Genomic DNA, 14,743 nt, shown 5'->3' on the forward strand with positions numbered 1-14,743 from the left:
ATTAAAGACCTTGCCCAAGTGATTTTCCAGTCAGGCTGGGATTTGAACTGAGGATCTTCTGGTCTCAAACCCAACGCCTTAACCACTAGACCATCACCTTCCCCGAAAAAGCGATATACGAGGGCTGTCAATAAAGTATAGGTCCTTTTTATTTTTTTCAAAAACTATATGGATTTCATTCATATGTTTTAACGTCAGACATGCTTGAACCCTCGTGCGCATGCGTGAGTTTTTCCACGCCTGTCGGTGACGTCATTCGCCTGTGAGCACTCCTTGTGGGAGGAGTCGTCCAGCCCCTCGTCGGAATTCCTTTGTCTGAGAAGTTGCTGAGAGACTGGCGCGTTGTTTGATCAAAATTTTTTCTAAACCTGTGAGACACATTGAAGTGGACACGGTTTCGAAAAATTAAGCTGGTTTTCAGTGAAAATTTTAACGGCTGATGAGAGATTTTGAGGTGATTCTGTCGCTTTAAGGACATCCCACGGTGCGAGACGTCGCTCAGCGCTCTCAGCCGCGGTCGTCAGCCTGTTCAAGCTGAAAACCTCCACATTTCAGGCTCTATTGATCCAGGACGTCGTGAGAGAACAGAGAAGTTTCAGAAGAAGTCGGTTTCAGCATTTTATCCGGATATTCCACTGTTAAAGGAGATTTTTTTAATGAAAGACGTGCGGACGGGTCCGCGCGTCGGGACGCAGCCGACGAGGTGCGGCGGCACAGGAAAAACACCTCCGTGTTGATAACCATTTGTAAAATCCAGGCGGCTTTTGATGCCTTTCAGTGGAGTGAGTATATGAGAAATTGTTAACAGCAGGACATGTTCCAACTTGTCCTTAAGGCTTCCAACAGAGGTGTTTTTCCTGTGGCGGAGCGTCGCGGCGGCACGTCTTTCATTAAAAAAATCTCCTTTAACAGTGGAATATCCGGATAAAATGCTGAAACCGACTTCTTCTGAAACTTCTCTGTTCTCTCAAGACGTCCTGGATCAATAGAGCCTGAAATGTGGAGGTTTTCAGCTTGAACAGGCTGACGACGGCGGCTGAGAGCGCTGAGCGACGTCTCGCACCGTGGGAAGTCCTTAAAGCGACAGTATCACCTCAAAATCTCTCATCAGCCGTTAAAATTTTCACTGAAAACCAGCTTAATTTTTCGAACCGTGTCCACTTCGATGTGTCTCACAGGTTTAGAAAAATTTTGATCAAACAAAGCGCCAGTCTCTCAGCAACTTCTCAGACAAAGGAATTCCGACGAGGGGCTGGACGACTCCTCCACAAGGAGTGCTCACAGGCGAATGACGTCACCGACAGGCGTGGAAAAACTCACGCATGCGCACGAGGGTTCAAGCATGTCTGACGTAAAAACATATGAATGAAATCCATATAGTTTTTGAAAAAAATAAAAAGGACCTATACTTTATTGACAGACCTCGTACATTTTCCCAAAATTAGACATTTTTTCTTATGTAAAAAAAAAAATGCTTGACAAGATTATTTTTTTATTTAGACAAAAATTTAAGTCACATTTTTTTTTTAAATAAGTTTTTTTTTTTTTTTTACTTTCTTAGATATCAGTTTTTGCAGCGTAGATACCAACAGTTACATTTTCACAAGTAATATCCAACCCAGTCTCACGGGAAGTCATGATCCAGCAGCACAAAATATACATTAATCTATTGGCTCGTGATATTGTGACGAAAAGTGTCTCATTTTCATCACAGCAGCACAAATTCATTCTGTGATGGCTGCACGAAATTAGAAGTGAAATGGGGGGGGGGGGGGGGGGCTCAGGGGTGGTTATGGTTAGGGTGGGGGGGAAGAGTAAGATTAGGTTATGGTTATGGTTAGGGTTGGGGTTAGGAGTAGGGTTAGTAATAGTGAGTTAAAAAAAACCCCGTCATGAAAATTTGACTCATTTCGTGACGGGAGCACGAAAAAAAAGTGTGACACTGGGCTGGTAATATCTTAGTTTTTCTTTTTTAAAGGATTTAAGACGTTAATTGATGCATGTCAGCCTGCTCACTGCTCTTGTATGCATTCACCTCATGTGAACTCAAATCTGTCAGTCGAGATAGACTTTTTTTTGTTTTTAAGAGTGTGGAGTCCTTGAAGAAGAAGGGCTGAGAAACTCCCTGACCTTCGCTTTCAGATGTCGGTCAGGCCTGGTGGCACTGGAATTCGGGTTTGGATGACTGGATGACCCGACAGCTGTCTGACGGAGTGAAAACACCCAGTCTGGAGTACCAGCCTGTCAAAGCTCGCTCCCAGACGAGCCCAGTGACCAAATCCCTCAGGCTTTTTTCCAACACTGACTGTGTCGCCTCATCATCCCAGCCGCACTGTACAGTTTACCCACACAGGAACAACACATGGAGCGGAGAGAACCAACCAGGGGAATACCAATGTGCAGCAGGGGGAAAAGGAGAACTGTTATTATGCTCCTGGAGCATTCGGGTGCTTGTTTTCCATGTCGAGCTGAGGCTGAGAACAAGAATTTGTTCTTTAGGTACAGACAAAATAAATGCTGCGAGTGCCAGCGTGACTTCTTTTTCCAGCCCTCAACTTCTCATTCTCAACTGTATTATTTAGCCTGGAGGTGAGTGTGCTGCTGCTGTACTTACATCCTACGCAGTTTCTTGTAGGGAGAGAAAGCTCCGGGAGGAACCGACTTAATGCCATTCTGCTCCAGACGTCTGGAGAGGAGAGAAGAGAGGAATCAGTTAACCAAACAACGGAGTTCTCCATGGCAACAGAGTAATCCCCATCACCTCCGACCCTTGGTGATTGGTCTGATTATATTGGGGGAGATCTATTTCACAGCTGCAATAGGTCCAGGCATGTTGGAGTCATAACAACCGCAGAACCAATAAACAGTCTGAATACTAAAGCGCTGGAGGCGAAAAGGCTCTAAGTTTGTGGGAGGGTGTTTCTGCCCTCAACTCACAGTAATATTTCTTCTTGGTCAAATATTTATAGATTCCAAGATCCTGAAAATCAATAATGATTTTGTGTGTGTGTGTGTGTGTGTGTGTGTGTGTGTGTGTGTGTGCGTGCGTGTGCTGCTTTAATTTGACTTCATCGCTTTGGCGTCTGCAAAGTGTCTCCAACAGCAAATCACAATCATACTTATTAAAGTTTTCTTTTCCCTTCTAGGCCTTGAACAAAATCTCACCATGTACACGGTCAAAAAAATTTCAATCAAAGCACAAATGTCCACTAATCAGTCTCAGATGGTCAGACGGAAACAGACATCAGTAAACCCCATTAGTGACTAAGCGAGGGCATGCATGTCTGCGGAGCGAGTGCAGTTGCGGCCATGTTCCCTGGCATAGGGCTGTTTATCTGCAGGTCAGTTCACAGCTTTTAAAACTGTCCTTAACGAGGCTTAGCGGGGCCCAGAGGGAGGCAGCTGCGGCTGTGTCTGGTTGTCCTGCTGCGCCACCTCTCAGCCGAGGCGCTGGCTTCAGAACAGGAGACGTGGTTCCTGTGCGAGGTGCTGGGACTGTCGTATGACGGAAGCTAGAGATCATTAAAGCAGCATTTCATATGTACAGGAAATAAGAAATTCCTCAAAGTCTGCAAAGCTCCTTGGCCAACAGAATGTTGTTGATTGATTTAATATACTCATGGCAGGGAAGTACCCACCTCATTCCTCTATACTACTAGAGACATTCATAGGTCTCTCTAAAACGGGGATGAATGGGACTGGAGCCGTCCCCCCAAGAATTTGAGTACCTTCATCATAACCCCACCAGAAAATTGCCACTTGCAACTCACGTTACCACCACTACTGGGTGGCCTGGTTCTACAACAATCTCAGTTTCTGTGACAGTCATAAGGTACTGTTTATGCACTACACTATATTGATGAAGAAAAATAAGAATAAGTAATTCCTATACAGTACCTGAGGCCTGATGGTGCCGGGGCCTGTCTCTGGATTCTGTAGCATCAAGCGGATGAGAGTCAACGCATCCGCCTGGATGGGACACCAGTCCAATGCAGGTTACCTCCCCAGCCAAGGCTGGTACCCATTTACAACTGGATGGACTGATACCATGTAGATTAAGTGTCTTGTCCCAGGACACAGACAGGTTTCGTGAGTGGGATTCAAATCCAGGTATACATATTGGCAGGCAAGTTCCGGATCCACTATGCATTTTCTTGTCTGCCTGGATGGTTAACATCTAGGACCTGATGTGGTTCGATGGTGTGACAGATGGGGCAACACAGAGTCACTAGTGCATGCTCCCAAACTTGGCTTGACTTGGAATAAATAAGATGCAAAGCTGTGCTAACAAGATGAAAACATCTGGCTTCTTCTTCTGAACTTCTCCTATGTTGGGCTTTCTGGTACTGTATGCGATACTCAACCCAGTGGCAAAACAAAGGAGCAGAAAGACAACCGTCAATACACATTGGACAGAAACATAAAATATACAAGTATGAATTACTAATATATTTGTAGCAGGTTGTTGAACTCAAAGATCTAAAACAATTTCTATATCAATCCATCCCACCTCATAGGTGTGGCATATCAAGATGCTGATTAGACAGCATGATTATTGCACAGGTGTGCCTTTGGCTGAAGAATATTTGAGAGAAATAGGTCTTTTGTGTATATAGAAAATGTTTTAGATGTTTGAGTTCAGCTCCTGCAAAATGGGAACAAAAACAAAAGTGTTGCATTTATATTTTTGTTCGGTGTATTTACTTTCATCTGTCCCCAACATGAGAAATCCTCTGGAGCCGCCACTGGAGAAGTTTAAGATTCACTACACACCTCCTTAAGCTGTTCTTCCTATCTTCATCTTTGTTCACAGGAGTAAATGTTTTCTCATTTAATAGGTTTTACATTCCATATTTTACAGTGAAGGATGTTCACCCTTTGAAAATAATGGCCCACATTTACGAACTGACATTCTTAGAATAGTAGTGATTACAGACCACAGACCACCTGCGGTGCACATGCTCCACCATCTGTGTTTTTTTTCTGACTGTCCCAATGTGTCTGTGGATTTAAGCGGATGTGACACCACTGCGGTTCCTCTGCCCTTACCATGCGGTAACCAAGTTCTTTTAGGGCTTTCCCTCAACAACCATTCTGCCTGACTGGTCCAGACCAGTTTGGCATGGAACGTGCTTTTTGCATGTGCTTCAGGTTTGGTGTACATGCATGCCTATGTGCTGAACTGTATGTCAAAACCCTTCCAGTGAGACATCCTCATGGAGCGGCACCCTAGATTTTATATATACTGGACAAAAACTCTGTGATGTCACACACAGGTTTTCTGAAGAGGTGATTTTAAGCCTGAAAGGGCCCATATGTCACCATTTAGTCAGTGCTTGACTCTACCCATTTATAGGTTTGTCAGCAGTTCGGCAAAGAGGTGGAAGGTGGGCAAGCTGGTGCAACCTGAGTGAGACAAGTGAAGTCCCAACATGCCCCATCTCGTGGTTTCCAAACAAGCAAAGCTATGGCTAACAGGTTAACTTTGATTTGGGTGCTTTATTAACACATATTTTTGTGGACTGGCTGGTGGCTTTCGTGACTGACTACTTGGGTGTGGATATTTAAACATATGACTGTCATATTGCCTTTGTAACAACTGTGCATTAGTGGCTGTAACGTTACCAAGCTACCTGCTAGTCAGTGCTAAGCTGGTGTTAACATATAAATTAAACAATACTAAAGTTTCACTCAGCAGAAATACTGGTGCAATGACTTCTTTGATGGTCTGTTCATACAATTAAGTGCACAGTAAACTATTTTATTTGAGATATTTGTAATAAAATGCTCAGAAAGAACAGTCAACTAGACTTGTTCGAGTACCCAGCAATTAGCAGCCACCGCTAGCATGGTCCTGACTATTTCACATATAAAGTGTGAAATAGTCAGGACTATTATATAGTGACTATTTCACTATATAAAACAAAAAAACAAAAAGCCTGTTGTGGCATGTTGTTTTCACTCAAGACAATTATTTAATGCAAAAAAAACAAAATTGCACCACTTCTTTTTCTGGGTTTCAGGAGCCTATAGTTGGAAATTATAACATGGGCTATGGCAGTCCTTCTCAAATAGTGGGGTCCCCCCCCCAGGGGCTCACCCCACTATTTGATACGATGCCAGCATGCGGTGCGATGCCAGGGGCGTGTGTGACTGTGGGGAAGATAAGCTGCTTTAGTTTTTTCAGTGAAAATTGCCGAAAATTGCCAGTAATCATCCCGCTTTGTGAATGCTGCTTCAGTAAACCAGCGAGCACCATTAGCATCATAGCAAAGGAGCTGAGCAGCAGTAGACATGGTCTCTGTCATGCTCAAGTGCTGCAAAAATAAAAACTAATAAAAATCACAAAAAAATAATTAAAAATCAGCACAAATTATTTTATTTGTTTTTGTTTTGTCTGTTAAAGTGTTTTATATATTGTGCGACAGTAAGTGTTCTGATCAATTTTAATTTATTATTATTTATTGATTTTATTTCATTTTGTTTTCAGTATCAAATGGGAGTCAGTCAAAAATGTTTATAGTTTAAGGATTTTTTTAAATTTCAAGCAAAGTGATGCAAATGTTTTTCTGTTACAGACTAAAAAACAATGTTAATAAAGTTATTCTTTGCTGAAAGTTGATCTAAAGCTCTTTCTTTTCTGTTTTCTTTAATGTTCTTAAGGATACAGTGTTATGCAGAGGTGTACTTATAACAATTTTACGGACAAATGATGCTATTTATAGTTACAGCAGAGAGTGGGGGGGGCGTGAAATGTTTTCTTCTTCCGGGGGGTAACAGAAAATAATTGAGAAGCACTGGGCTATGGGGAGTGACTCACTTTTGGAGCCAGCATCAAGTGGCCATTCAAGGTATTGCAAAATTCACCACTTCCCCATTGCCTTGATTTTTCAGGACCAGTGACTGGGGCTTGATCGATATGTGCAAGTGCTTAAACCACTCCAATCAACGAGGCCAGCCTCAGCCCAATCAGTGGGGAAGACAGGAGCAATTTCTCTGAGGAGTCAATCAATGGATGTGGTCCACTTCATCACATTGAACATCTGCAGGAGTGGTTGTGTCAGCTCAGTCATTGCTCTTCTCCCTTTTCATTAAGGCCTGCACATCTTTTCCATGAAGGGGAAACACATTACGCCTTTGGATTTTCAGCCGGTGCATACAGCATTCGCAAATGGCAGGACCGCAGCAGCAGTGGATGAAAGGCACGGGAAGAATTTTATGGCACAGTTCAGTTGTTGCACACAGAGACTTTGGAACATAATAATCTGTTGTGGTGGTGTCTAGGCTCACAAGAAACCAGCTCACATCCCCACAGCCATAAACATGACGCTGGCATTCATTAGCGGAGAACAGGGCACAGCGCTTGCAGCTCGACCATGTGCACATAATGAGAGCAGCATGTGTGTGTTTATGTGTGTGTGCGATCACATCTGCGTGTGTGAGTTTCCGAGTGCCTCATTAACAACGCATTAGTCTGGCCTTGATACCCAGCAGCTTGCCTTGCTGTAATTGAATCTGATTTTATAATGAACTTCAAGCACAGATCAAACCTGCTGCACCACATTACTGAGTGGAATCCCACTTTTATTCCTTCACTGCCGATCTGCCTCCTCCAACCCGCCTTTGGTGATCTGGCACATGGAGGCAAAGGTTTGAAAACGAGGGAGAAATATGGGCAGGAGGAAAGAGGCAGGGGTGGGGGCAGGTAGTATGGGAAAGACTGAGGTAACAAGCATTGTGGGAACTGAATCCATGAGGAAAGGTTTGCATGGATGGGATGTCCGGAATGTGCATGATATGAGCCAGTGTTTCATCCTGATCTTGTAAAAGATGAATTAGAATATGACAGTTTATTAGAAGGACTCGGTTAAGTACCAATTACATATGAAGGGCAGAAGACCTTTAAATCTCATGTCTATAAAACATGTGCATCACAGTGCTGTCTTCCAGAAGACTCACTGTTTGCCCATTAGTGCTGCTCACTGTTCAGTGACCCCATAAACCACATCAATTTAAACCATGGGCGGAGCTACATTTTTATTTTTTTAAGGTGGGCGGGGGGGGGGGTGCATTGTTCACTAGATACTGCTATGATAGTGTTTGGAGCATTTCAAATTGGAGAATAATTTTCTGTCGCAATTGCATTCTTTTTAATGCTTCTTGAGTTCTGAAACAGTGATACTTCAGTAGTTTCAGACTTAGACTCATTTTTATTGATAGTCAGTAAAACACATCACAGATGCTGTCACAGAATTAAATATTGATGCACTGCATAAATACATAAAAAAACACAGAACAAAAGCATAGAATAAAAGTCCAAGGTGTGCAATAGTGATAAATAGGGTTTGAAAAAAAAAATCAATAACTGTCTCTGTGTCTGTATATACACAACATACAATAGATAAATAAAGGACACGGGATATTGTACACATAAAGATGCTACAAGGATAATGTTGCTACCAGATGCTACAGTGTATTCTATATCTTACATTCTATATTGCACAGCTCTTTCTATTGATTTGTATTTGACTGTCTTATGTCGGCTGGGTAAAAGCTGTCCCTGAATCTGCGTGTTTTGCACCTCAGGCTAAGGTACAGCCTACCTGAGGGCAGGAGGGAATACAGTTTCTTAAAGGTATTTGAAGTGTCCCTGATTATCCTTCTTGCCCTTGACAACCTGTGCTGTTCTGCCAGTTCACCAATGGTTGGCAGCCTGGCCCTAATAATCTGCGCTCACAACCCTCCACAGTGCCTTCCTGTCTGCAAGGTCATCACTTTCATGGCACAGAGAGATATTACTGGTTAGTACACTCTCTATTGTTCCTCTATAGAATATTACATCAAGACTACTTCAGGAATTCTCACCAAATGTGCACCACAGATAGATATTAGGGCATGGAAGACTCCACTGAATTTTAGAGATGATCTGGATCCAGACTGGCTGAGGTCTTGTTCATTTAGCAGTAGTTCCCATTGTTCACTGCAAAGGACATTCCATAAAAAGTCAAAATAAAAAAAATGGTTCTGACAAAAAAAAAAGAGAAAAAAAAAAAGCAAAAATGCAATACTTTTATTTTTCTTAGTCTGAGGAGGACATTGGATGCTATTTGATGGCGTCTGGACAAAAGAAATTGTCACATGGAGAAGTAAACAATAGATGATATTTTATGCAGATGAACACGAATTGTTGACCCACGGTGTTAAAACACTATAATAAAAATATGAGTGTGTTTGATATATATATATATTTTTTTTATCAGTTCTTTAATTTGGGATTTGCATTGTTGCATTGTTGTAGTGCACTGGAGAGAAGGAAAGGATGATATATCAGTTGCACATGATCACAATGTATTAAAAAAATAGGAAATAAGATGTATGGACACATTCTGATAATGTGCAACCCATGTATATATTTAAATCATATACATCCAACTGATTTTTTTTTCTTACAGTATGTACTTTTATTATTGGAGCTTATTTTGTTTCGTGAGTTGATTCCTGAGAATAGCTATATAAATAGCTATTATTAGTAACAAATTTTTCTGCATATAAGTTGCACCAGTATAAGTTGCACAACCTCTGGAGAATACAGTATATCCCCCTTTTAATTTGGTATGTTACAGGATGATACCATTTGTTGTTTTTGAGTTATTGTATTAACACTCTGGAAGGGTGGACTCATTTATCGAGCAATCTATATGTCTAGTCGCTCAATGCATTTTATTGGGCACATGCCTTGACTTTGGGAAACCGTGGGAATACACTGAAAAAAGGAATCATGACTTAAATATGTACATCACTTGCACATGATCACACTGTCCAAATAATCATTTTATTATTATTATACTTATTGAGGTCATGACAGACTTTTTTGTTCCAGTATATATGAGATATGTGAAATCTAAAATTACTTATAAAATGCAACATTTGATTAGGCATCAGTCAATTAGACATAAATGCATACAAACTGCTTGCATCAAAATTAGGTAATTTAGTTCACAGCTGCACTGGAAATGGGTCAGGGTTGTTTGGGTGACGCGGGACCTGTGACTTCAATGCTAGATGGATATTTATAAGAAGACTCCACTGGGAGGACAAGACCTAGAAACTGGCTGTGTCCTTCTAACTGCATCAGAGCTCCTGGGAAGCACATGAAGTGTGACCACTGGCTTTCTCCCTTCATCACCGCTTCATTTCAATGTGCGTAAATCATGCTGCTGCCGCTGTCATGCAGACCTCTGCCAGGAGCATTAAACCGCTAATAAAGAAAGTAAAAGTACAACCTCGAATAGTCTTAAGTCTGCATTCCCAGGAGTTTCAGTGTGCTTTGTGGGCTGCAAACGGTTAAAGCCCAGACAGATGTTAGACAGCTGATAAACTGTGGGGGAGATGTTAAAGTGTCCACATGTGGTTCACAGCCATCTGAGCTGATAAGGGCACAGACCAGAGTCTCAATCTGAAGACTGCTGTAACTTGAATGTGGCATTCAGTTTGCAAATTGAAGCTTGTTGACAAAGTACCATAGGCTCATAGTTCAGAGACCATGCAGACAGTCAGAGTTGTTTCTCAAAATTCATATCCTGAAGGCATGGGAGAGTCTGAAATCCAGTTTATTGAACAGATGAGAACAAAATTGAGCTTGCTGGCCATGCAACTCAAACCCATGTTTAGAAAAAGCCAAACTCCTGCTTATCATCATAAACACGCCACCCCGACTGTGAAGCTTGACGCCGGCGACATCATGATGTTGGGTTGGGGGGGGCGCTTCTTTACCACAAGCCTTGGAAGGGTTTGTGGGGGGTTAACAATAAAATGAATGCAAAAAGTTATTGTGAAACCCTGCAGGAAAACATGATGCAGGCTGAGAGAAATCTGAGACTTGTGAGATTTGTTTTCTAGCAGGACAATAACCCCAAAGCATGACGTCAAATCCACACAGGAATGGCTACAAGACAACAGTATTAATGTTCTGGAACCCCAAAGTCCAAGTGCAGATTTCAATCCATTTGAGATTATGAAACTGGACTTCAAAAAGACAGTTGTGTGAAGAATAGGGAACAAAAGCTGTGCCCATTTGTGCAAAGACCCTTCCACACAGACTTCTTAGCCTATACAAAGTGCACATAGAGTTGTACACTAGAGAAGACATGCCTTTGGCTGACTACGGGATAAGTCAGTACGACTGCCACCTTATGTAGGTAAACGTCTGCGTGGCTGAATCGAAATAAAAGAGTGGCAGAAGATACATCTCACTTTGAATGTCAATCTTTTTCAGAGCATAAACTTTTTTGATTCTACTTATTGCATGTACAGTTTGTTCAACAAAAGTTAGACTGAACAGTCAGGCTGTTGAATGCATTATATATCCATCCATCCATCCATTTTCTTCCGCTTTATCCAGAGTCGGGTCGCGGGGGCAGCAGCTCAAGCAAAGCCGCCCAGACCTCCGGATCCACACACACCTCCCCCAGCTCTTCCGGGTGAACCCCAAGGCATTCCCAAGCCAGCCGAGAGATGTAGTCCCTCCAGCGTGTCCTGGGTCTTCCCCGGGGCCTCCTCTCAATGGGCCTCATGTATCAACGTGCGTACGGCGATATTTGAGCGTATATGGGGTGTACGCCAAAACGGCTGCGCTACTTGGCATTTATCAATGTGGTCGTTGGCGTACGCTGCGCTGAAAATATACACCAGGTCGAGAGGTGGCGTAAATTATACACCAAAATGAACCAGCGCTGGAATCCACATAAAAATGAAACTGATCAATCAATGCATATGTTACATAAATAACACTTTCCTGATTATACTACATAATAATCAATACAAATCCCGCTTTTGCGGGATTGCTGGTCTATCGAGCACGATCCGTGGCCACAGCGCTGACCGCAAAGAAAGCGCTGTGCGCGTTTTTCTCCAGAGCCTGGAGCCAGAGCAGCGCTCAGCTTAACTTTATGTGGTGTGATCGTTTTAGACAATGAAATTGATAACAACTGTAGTGTTGTCATTCCCTTCGCCCGTGCTGCAATCAGGTTGTGTCGTCTCCATTCGTTTGTCACAATAAAATAAATAAAGAAATACATCTTAAGAATAAAGAAATCTGAAAAATTAGGCATGTCTTATTAACTGAGCGAGCAAATATCCACATGTCAAGAATTACTGACGTGAAAAGAAAATACAGTGGTCCCTCGATAAAACGCGGTTCACCTTTTGCGGCCTCGCCGTTTCACGGAGTTTTTAGTTCAATTTTGCATGCCTTTTTTTTACAGTGTTCTGTGTGTCTGTTTATAAGAATCTTCTCGCCCAGAAGAAAAAAGAGCGCTAACAACTACTCATAACTGTTTGTCACTTGGAAACAGACACCTTCAGCGAGGTGTGAGTGGAAAAAGGCGTGGCGTCAGGACGCAGAGGCGCGATCTGAGGAACTGTGAAATACTGGACAGTCACTATTAATAATATCTTATGTGTCCAACCTCGTACGTTGATCGTTAAAATTAAATTCGTTAGTTCTAAAAGCCATCATAATTATTTATAGGAAAACGTTCTATTTTTATTTCTCAAATGTTTGGGCCTGAAAACAGTTTGGTCTTATTTTTCTACTAAGGTTTGAACTTTGAGAGTGTTTACACATGAGAGAAAAGTGAGAAAATGTTCATGCCTGATTGAGAAAGTGTATAAAGTGGTTTTACAGCTTTATAACGTCTATAATAATTGTAAAAAATAACGGTGACTACATCGCGGCTTCGCGTATTATGGGCTATTTTTTAGAACGTAACTCCCGCGATAAACGAGGGGCCACTGTAACACTTTTATGATTATACTACAAAACAATTGATACGATGGCCGCTTTTGACGCTTTATTGGCACGCGTCATGATTGGTGTTCTTTTTCTTTGCCGTCTTCCTGGCTTCCATGTCGTAAAATGAGGGTTTATCTGAAGCGGAGTCTGAATATTTATGGGCATGTTTATTATAATTACGATTGTTTTCACCCGCCGCATTTATCAAGGTCATGTCAGGCGTACGCCGGAAATGGGCAGGTGCGCACTGCTTGATACATGTCACGGCAACTTTGGTGTACTTCAAATTTACACCGTAAATTTATGCCACAAGTGTGCAACGTTGATACATGAGGCCCAATGGGACGTGCCCGGAACACCTCTCCAGCGAGGCTTCCAGGGGGCATCCGGAAGAAATGCCCGAGCCACTTCAACTGACTCCTTTCGATGTGGAGGAGCAGCGGCTCGACTCCGAGCTCCTCCCGAGTGACCGAGCTCCTCACCCTATCTCTAAGGCCAGCCACCCTGCAGAGGAAACTCATCTCGGCCGCTTGTACTCACGATCTCGTTCTTTTGGTCATGAGCCAAACCTCATGACCATAGGTGAGGATCGTAATGTAGATCAATCGGTAAATCGAGAGCTTTGCCCCCTACTCCTTTAGCCGATTTCCACCAAACTTGATATGATGATGGTCAAGCCCAGAATTCCCTTAAAATGATTTGTTGTAGCAAAGGTTTAAGGTCTTTGGTGTCAATTATTTTAATTTTTACATTTTTAATTTTCTTTCCAATGGCCACCAAACTTGGCACACATATGTAGGTGGGTTTTGGGATTGCCCCAGATTAAAATTTGCCAAGTGTCAATCATTGCAGTCAAGGTCATTGGGGTCAAAAGTCAATTTTTTTCTCATTCCAATTTGCAACAAACTTGGCACATATATGGATGTGGGTTCTGGAATAGCACAATCATTATTTTTTATTTTTTTTATCCTTTAGTTAACCAGGTTAGTCCCATTGAGATTGAAATCTCTTTTGCAAGAGAGACCAGTACAATTATATAGTTTCCAATTCACCTAACCTGCATGTCTTTAAATGTGGGGGGAAACCGGAGGACTTGGAGGAAATCCACACAAACACAGGGAGAACATGAAAACTCCACACAGAAAGGCCACAAGTGGGAATCAAACCTGTGACCTTCTTGCTGTGAGGCAGCAGTGCTAACCACTAAGTCACCATGCTGCTAGGAGCAATAAAGGTTGATTATTAGGGTCAAGATCATTAGGGTCAATGGATTAAATTTAGGTTTTTCACTCCAATTTGCACCAAAGTTATGGCGCACAAATGTAGGTAGGTGGGTTCTAGAATTGAACAGGTTAGATCAACTTTACCAAAGGTCAGTCATTGGGGTCAAGGTCATTAGTTAAATTAAAGTTTTTCCACTCCATTGTGGACCAAATGTGATACACATCATCTATCCCGAAAGTGATTCTGATTCTGACATATGGAAGTAGGTTGCGGAATAGCACGTACATAAGGTCAAATTGCCAAACGTCAAACACTGGAGGCAAGGTCATGTCTGCCTGTCTGTTAGCCCAACAACTGGCCCGGAACTGGGCCAGATACTGGCCTCTCTCTCCTAGCCTGTGATTGGTTGGCGGCAGAGAAGCTGAAGTCAGCCTCACTTTGATGGGGCGGGAGCACTGCTCTCCTATTGGTCGTTTAGGAGTGGGAAATCTCACTCCAACATGGAGGCCAGTATCTGCCCAATTCATAGCCAGGCTGGTTGTCAGGCTACCTGTCTATTTGTTGGCCTACTTCTTCCAGGTCCTTTTGCTGACTTCGACCAAACTTGGTTTATCAATGAATGTTGACCGTGACATTGCCCTGAAACAATTTTGGCAAAGCTCAAAGTTAAAGAATTTGATTTTCAACCTGATTTGGACCAAATGTGGACACACTTAGGTGAATTAC

General features: G+C 42.4%; 1 protein-coding gene across 1 annotated transcript in view; it reads right to left on the reverse strand.

Annotated features, from left to right (window-relative positions):
- slit1a (slit homolog 1a (Drosophila)) overlaps nt 1-14,743 on the reverse strand; it is a 290,699-nt gene that overhangs the window by 79,661 nt on the left and 196,295 nt on the right. Inside the window, 1 exon segment of the mRNA XM_034184458.1 lies at nt 2,615-2,686. Within this exon segment, the coding sequence (XP_034040349.1) occupies nt 2,615-2,686 (72 nt within the window).

The sequence above is a fragment of the Thalassophryne amazonica genome, chromosome 13 (genome assembly GCF_902500255.1).
Source record: "Thalassophryne amazonica chromosome 13, fThaAma1.1, whole genome shotgun sequence".
Lineage (NCBI taxonomy): Eukaryota > Metazoa > Chordata > Actinopteri > Batrachoidiformes > Batrachoididae > Thalassophryne > Thalassophryne amazonica.